The following is an 8,259-nucleotide window of genomic DNA, read 5'->3' on the forward strand; positions in this document are numbered from 1 at the left end:
CTAAAAACAGATACAGCAAGTAAAATGTTTTTAAATCCTATTGTTTGAGCAAACAATGATTCTGTTTTTATACACATTTAAATAAATATCCTTAATGAAAAATATTAACAGCTGTTTTTTTATTTTTGTATTTCTAATGGCATGAAATGATTATATAGTATAAGCCCAACCTTTAGCACGAGATAAAAATGGTAAAAAATAAAATATAATGGATAGAACAATAACAACGTAAGTTGCATGAATCTCACCATAACGCTGAATCAGCAGAAGCTCTGGACTGATTTTTTTTTAGACAAGTGAGGATGTGTATTTGCAATATACATATCATGATAAAGGGGCCACAATACAATAAATTGCGATATATTGCAATACTGTATTAACATATTTGTAGTATTGTCGAGTACTTGTCTCTGGTTTTGCAGAATTTACAGACCACATGACTCCTGAGGAAGTCGTAACTGCTTTCATTCGTTTTGAAACCAAAATATTCCCAAACATCAGCTTTAAAAGCTGCTGGAGTCGACAGTATCCTCTCGTCCTCAGTCATCACTGTGTCATCTCAAGGGATTTCATTCCTCCTTAAGCAGCAGCGTAGGACGAAATGACTGCTGCCATATAGTGGCCGGAAGATCTTTGGCAACACAAAAATAAACGGTGTAAATATTTGAATGTTAATAGTGAAATAATAAAATTAAAAATTGAAATATAAACCTTGAAAATATATGATTCAAAAAAATCATCTGATAGTATTTAATATCGATACCGTATCGTGAAAAAAAAAAAAAAAAAACATGTCTTTGTTTTGATATTTTCTTACAACCCTTGTTTGTGTTTAACTCATTTTCACTAATACACAAATGTATTTGTTGTAGTGAATTAGATTGTGTGTCTTGATGCATCAAGAGAGAAAATCCGGTCCATTTTCAGAAAACTTTTATCAAACAGAAACAACCAATAGAACAGAAATTCTCTAAAATATTCTTTCCAGTGCGGCCCAGTAACAAATGCCTCACAGACTGGTACTGGGACCTGGGTTTGGGGCTGATACTGGTTCACTTCCAACTATAAATGTTGTTAGGTTGTATCATTTGTAATCACAAAATTAAGTTTCTCATTATACAAACCATCCAATCTCTCTATTAAATCATCTTATATTCATGTCTCCGCCCGAGCGTCTCGGAGCTGCACCCTGAACTTATTAAGGTATAATGGACGAGGACTAAGAGCTCTTCCCGGACCTGAGTGAGGCCGTGGCGCACAATGGTCTCTTACATAAGGCAAAAGAAAACAACAGCTCTGGGCTACAAATGAAAGGATTACATGTGCAGATGGTCGTGAGTGGGCCGGCAAGATGGGAGGTGGGGCGGATCCCTTCAACTCGGAGGACTTAAAGCTCCTGACGCCAGCAGAGGTGAAAGACCCGCTGAGGTGAAGAGGCGGAGTGATTATGGCTGAGCGAGCCGGACGCTGTCTGTGGTGCTGAAACTACATCGTCATCATCAGCTGTAAGTACTTAGTATTTATTTCTATTCCAACAACACGAGTCATCAATATCCAGCTGAAGAAGAGTCTTGGCGGTGTTTAGTGTCTAAAGAGGAAAGTTATTTACTACGACCTTTTAAAAACAAGTAGTTAAATGCAAAATAAGAAAGTTGCTACTTTTCTCTGAGCTATTGTTGCCTGTTGAGATCAAGTAAAAATGTAATAAACTTTAGGATCTCTTTCTGTAAAGCACTTTTTGGTTACTGCTAACTTTTAAAAACATTAATTTAATCAAAATTCACTGCTAGTCTTCTGACTAAATAAAATAAAAAAGTAATAAATCACCTGTGGCATTTTTTTAAATGACTTTAAATCTAAGATGAAATAATGATAATAATAATACGCCACTTTTTTTTTAAATTTAGAAAGTTTCCTTAATCTAGAGTAAGTTAATATATATATTTATTTTAAGACCATTTTGACAATTAGATCCATTTTTAAAAGTCGTGATATTAAATCTAAATATTTTCTATACAACTACATGGCGTTCAGTCACGGTCAGGGTCACAGTAAAGGTCAAAATGTACAGGATGTCGTTGGTATTAAATGCACCATATGCTACTGATCTGCAGCATAAAAATAGAATCAAACCGTCACATTTTCTCAGCGCATGCGTAGATCTACTTTGTGTCGTCTCTTTCTGAGTGACGAAGTTTAAAACGGTGGATTAATGAACCTTATAATGACATAAGAGTGAACTTGAGTGAGGAATAAAACTAATCAAACTGGTGATTAAATCAGTGGAGTATTGTTAAAGATGTGTCAAGTTTTTTAAAGAATTAAAATGTATTCTTGAGACACAAGAACTACTAAATAATATTTATATCACGTGAGAAATGAACCTAAATCTTTAGCCCCAATCAGTGGTTATTCTCTTCTAAAAAAAAGAGGTCAAATATAATCATTTGACGCCGTTAAAGATAAGTTTGTTTGAACATTTATTGACAAATATTGACTTTTTGAATTAAATGAACACACTCCATAATACAAGTGTCAACAATTCATTACGACGGTGTGATAAACCTCCACAAAAATATTTGTACAAGGACAAATTTCAACTTCCCGTGTATCACCCGAACACTGAACTTCGTTCACTGACGACTCTCGACTCTGGAGCTCATCTTGTTCCTCACATGCAGCGGATTTAACAGCCCATTTGATAATTGATACTGAGGCAGGCACTTTCTTTCATTATGGCTTCAAGTCTCCTGTTAAAGCCTCGCTCTGCCCTTTCCTCGTCTCCTCGTCGGTGGAGCGTCGATGCTGGTTTGCGAGGGTCAGCGGCCCAGAGAGGAGGACGCGAAGAGGAGATGATGCTGACTTGAGGGAGAATCTGCTTCACAAATAGAAAGTCTGTCTGGATTTATTCATCAGCAGAGTTTGGAACGATATGAACAAGATTCCCAAAGATTTACTTTTATGCATCGATAAAAATATATATAATAATATAAATATTCCAATATTTTCTTTCCTTTAATTTCCTTAAAAAAAAAAAGGGGATTGTGTTGTCCTGTCCAGGGTCTCTACTGGATCTCCCCCTAATAGCTGGAAGTGCATTACCCTCCATTAGGCCAAGCCAACTAGTGACCTTTCTGTGTGGAGTTTGTATGTACTCCCCGTGTTGCGTGGGTTTACTCCGGGCACTCCGGTTTCCTCCCACAGTCCACAAACATACAGAGGTTGATCGAGAACTTGAGGAAATTGTCCGTAGGTACGAGTGTGTGTGTGAATGGTTGTCTGTCTTCGTGTGCCCTGCGACAGACTGCCGTCCTGTCCAGGGTGTCCCCTGCCTCTCGCCCAATGAAACTGGGATAGGCTCCAGTCTCCCCGCGATCCCCATGGACAATAAAGCGGTAGAAAATGAATGAATAAATAAATGAATGAATGAATGAATGAATGAATGATTTAGCGAGAAAAAATACAAATGTTTGAAAAGAATGGAGAGAGAAAGAGAATCAAGAAAGAGAGACAATATTAGAAGAGAGAAAAACTAGAGAAAGAAAGGAGAGAATGAAAGAGAAAATAGTGAATGAATGAAAGAATAGAAGGAAAGAGAAAAATAATAGTTATGAAAGAATAAAAGAGAAAACGAGAATAGCAAAAGAAAGAAGAAAAGTGTGGATTAAAATGAATCCAAAGAAAGATAGAACTAAAATAGTGAAAAAAGAAGGGGTGGTTGAAAGAAGTAAAAGGAAGAAGAAAAGAAAGAAATATAGAAGAGTGGAGAGGAAAAGAGAGAGATAGTTAAAGAAAGGAGGTAAGAGGAAGGGAAACGATAGAATGGAAGGAAAGGAAAAAAAAGAGAACAGTGAAAGAAAAATGGAGAGTAAGAGTAACAAGTATTAGTAGGAAAGAGAAATATAATCTTATTTTTAGAAAGGACTGAATGAAAGAAGGGAAAACATTTCAAAAGAAGAGGAGAAAAAGTGAAAGGATCGGAAAAGATAGAAAGAAAAAAAGTGAAGAGGTGAAAAAAAAGAGGGATAGGACATTTTAAGAAAGTGACGAGGGGAAGAGAGGAAAGGAGGAAAGAAAGAAAAAACAATCAAAAGAACGTCTTAAAACTTGATCTCGTTCTTCAAATCACCGAAATATAAATTGTTTGCATCAATATCTCAGTTTTGATCGATAGAAACAACAATAAAGTCCATTAACTGGAAACCATTCGTCCAAATGTCACAACTATTTATAGATCATGGATTAAAACGCTTCACAACAGTCTGTTCAGTACTTAAAGCAGGAGGTTCCAAGAATAGTCGACCCTGGAGAAGAATCAATGACATCGTCGTTAATCTTTACATGCATAAAATAATAGTCGCCTAAAGGAGGGGTCCGAGAGAGCAGGTGTAGGGGCCTGAGGAGACAGGTCTGCATTCAGCCACTTTATGAATAAAAAGGAAAACAAGAAATAATCATGCTACAAGTCAAGTTAAAATCTTTTATATAATAAAAATAATAATAAGATATCAAAGCACTTTTTACCCCAAAACATTTCTTTAGCGACTAGAAAAAAAGGACTAGAGTCCTATTCTACAAAATCCTGTTTATTAAATTTACTCTGACTGTATTTATGTGACCCTCGTGAAGTCAAAGGGCCACATTTTCCACGTCTGACCAAACGCATGTTGTTTTTTCTGCAGGCATCACCAAACACAGGAGCTCCACGCAGAGGTCAACAGGTCGAGGTGACGGGGGGCCACACCAGCCCGGCCTATTAAATACGCTAAACCTTTATGAAGCACAAGAATCATTCGCCGCCGACAGCCGTTGATCTACGGATCGGGATCTGAGATTTACTCCTTGGCTCTGTAATTAACACCCGCTCGGCCCCTCATGCACCGAGAGGCCCCTGCTCCAGATGTAGGAGCCGGAGACCGTTTTTAATGAACGAGCGTGTCGTGGCTCGCGGCTCCGTCCACTAGAGAGTTGCTTCCGTTTCTGCTCGAGTGACCGCGTCGACTCCTGTGTAATCACTTTCCATCGACCTTCACTATGAGCAACACAAACTACTGGGTTGTGGACTATGATCAGGGCTCGTCGGCGCCCCCGCCGGGGCTCCCCAGGGGCCCCACCGCGCTCCAGCCGATGGGGGGCCACCCGGACCAGGGGACGGCTCTGTGCTTCGTGGGCCTGCTGGTGTTGTTGCTGCTTTTCCTTCTGGTGCGCTGCGTCCGGATCCTCCTGGACCCGTACAGCAGCATGCCGGCCTCGTCCTGGACGGACCACAAGGAGGGTCCTGACCGAGGACAGTTTGACTATGCACTGGTGTGAGATCGGTTTCTATGGACTCATCTGAACCAGGCGGTTGTAGATTTTCTATAGGTTTTCAGTCAAAACGATCAACAAATTAACTTAAATACAAGTTTTGCGTCCGACTTTATGATCTGTTTTTGTACAGAATTCAATTGTTATCAGACATTTTGACACAGAAATATATCCTTATCCTATAGTATTTTCCTATAACATGTATTAAAATTGTATTTAATCTTGAATCTGCCATTTTTAGACAATGATTACAAACGTTATATGTGCATTTATACATGATTCTGAGAATAAATTAGATTAGCAAAATTATCCTCAAAGCTAATGCCAATGGATTGTACGATACTATAAAGAATTTGGGGAAATAATACCGTTTATGCATCAGGGGTTTCAAACTGGTGGCCTGAGGGCCATTTGCAGCCCATGACTTTGTTTTTTTGTGAATACAGGCAGACCAAGGGACTCAACATTTGTTTACTGTCGATAGTATCACATAAAGATTATTATCTATATTACATTGATTTAAAAAACAAAATAAATAAAATAATATATATAGATATATATATCTATATATATTTCAAATTAGACAGAAAATGGCACCAATTCACTGTGAAATGGCAAAACATTAAACAACTGAATATCAATCAAATAAATAAATAAATGCGGAAAGACCCCCCAGCCTGGAGCCAATAGTTGAGTTTAAGACCCCTAATCTAAGATGACAACAACACAAGAATTATTTGAATGTGTATATGAGTAATGTATAATATGTATACAAATGTATTTGATGGTTAAAAAAATGCTATTAGCAAAGACGCTCTGGATGCTAAAGCAGCCAAGTGAAAAAAAAAACAACAATAAATATAACTTTAGAATTGAATTCACTGAAAATAAACACAAGTATTTACCAATGAATATTTGAACATGGTCGAGTGCCTATTGTTGGAACAAAGTCGCTAACAGCAAGTATGCTAGGGATGCTAACGGAAACAAGTGTGAATAATAGCCAAAATCAATATCTTCACCTTTTTTAAACTGGATTTTATCTGGACTTTGTATTTGAAAAATCAATATATATATTTTTAACAACTACCACAAACTGATACGTTTTTATTCTGCTTAAGTAAGATTGTTTTTCGAGTGTTCGCTGTTAAATATCTGAGTTGTTCAAACCAAAGGAGCTTTCAATGTTACTTGTTTTCAACGTGTATTTGTGGCGTCATGGTCCTCAGGTTTAAAAACTTGTCTATATTTTTGTAAAGTAACTTTCTGAATACAAAATACTGCAGTCGCCATCCCTTTACGAGGCTCGCTAGGTTCAGTGTGCAAGTCTCTCGTGTCATGTAATGCGATTATTGTAAAAATGCATGAACACATATTTCCTGCCCTGATCCTGTTTGCCTTCATGGTCGAGAGCAAACTCTGTCAAACAGTGCCTGTAGAAACCTGAGCAAAGCTTTGGCTCCGTCAAGCTATTTTGATTCTTCTAATGTCTGTGCTCTTATTGTGTCCTACAGCTCTAAACTACCTTTTATAGATTTGTATTTCAGCGTCTGATTTTCTTAATTCATGTAGCAGGATCAAACCAAAAAACTGAATATTTTTCCTAATGTTGTCTTTTTTGGGGCAAATAAATAAAAGCTTTTTCTTGTCTCGTCCCTGCAGTGCTTGTTGTAACACACCTACAAACACAGCAAACACAACCTCCCAAAGCAAACAAACATAAAACTTTACATGAGCAAAGCCTGTCCTCGGAGGCAATAAGAAAGATTTAGAGCAAAGCAAATCAATAGTATAATCAATTGGAAGCTAAAAAAGGGACAGCAACAGGTCATTTATAAGGAAAGGCCTTCACAGATGAAATACAACAGTCCTGGGTCGGACATAGAAGAGGAACTTAATAAATGTTTGGATCATTAATATTATAAAACACTAAATATTTCTTTATATATACACATTTTAAAATACTACATTTACATGTTTCTAATGAAATTCCATTTTTACTGTGGAACCTAAATTCATTACGCATAGCTCACGTGTGAGAACTTAACTAGCAAAGAGCGCCCTCTACTGGACAAAGACGGATCTTTATAATTTCAATAAGCTGACAATCTATTCAGGCAAGAGGTATAAAGCACATATACTACTATTTATACTAATAATCATGAAAAAGACGCGAATATTCTCGAATATGATACTGAATTTCTTCTCAAAATCTAAAATCAATATGGAATTCTAGTCTTTTACAAAGGTGTATGAAGAATGTTTGCTTGTATAAATTTTAATCTTTATTTATAGCTTCTTTAGTGCCTTTTCTCGTTTTATTTGCGCTTATTCTATTATCCTAGTTTTTTGAAACGTGTTTGTTTTGTGCGATATTTTATGTTCTTGTACAACCCTTTGCGTCAACAACTGTTGCTATATAAATAAAATTGAGTTGAGTCATGTGTTCTGTGTGAAAACCTATTTAGAGTTTTCTCTTTTTATCACCTCAAATAGCAGTGATAGGCTCCAACCCACATAATCCCATATGGAAATTGTAAAAAATAAAAGCAAATAAATAGGATTTTCTGGCCACTTTATAACTATTATAGTCTTCATTTCTATTTTGACATTTCCCCGATATACATTACCTAATAAACATTTGATTTGTTATGGTTATTTGACACCTGTTGCTCATGCTCTGATAAAACTATAGTTCATTCTTTGCTGGGCAGGAAAAACGTGTCACCATTAAATTGTATCTGTATCTTTACCGGGCCTAACAAGCTTTGTCAGAGTTTTATCTGGTGGCCACAGATGGTTCTGGTGTAGGAAAAAAACAAAACATCTCATTAGTCCGCCAATTAAAAAGACTTGTGCTTCGGTGGGTTCTAACAATTTACTCGCAAACAAAGACTCAAAGTCCCTGTTGCTGTTTTTCCCACAGTGTGCAAATTGAGATGAGATTCTATG

The 8,259-nt window shown here is 36.9% G+C and overlaps 1 protein-coding gene across 1 annotated transcript; it reads left to right on the forward strand.

The window, feature by feature from the left end:
- The first annotated feature begins 5,034 nt into the window (after nt 1–5,034).
- ctxn1 (cortexin 1) lies at nt 5,035–5,313 on the forward strand. The gene has a single exon (XM_087811399.1). The coding sequence runs from the start codon at nt 5,035–5,037 to the stop codon at nt 5,311–5,313; it is 279 nt and encodes a 92-aa protein (XP_087667525.1).
- The last annotated feature ends 2,946 nt before the right edge of the window (nt 5,314–8,259 follow it).

This window comes from Callionymus lyra, chromosome 16, assembly GCF_982586985.1.
Source record: "Callionymus lyra chromosome 16, fCalLyr1.hap1.1, whole genome shotgun sequence".
NCBI classification, from domain to species: Eukaryota; Metazoa; Chordata; class Actinopteri; order Syngnathiformes; family Callionymidae; genus Callionymus; species Callionymus lyra.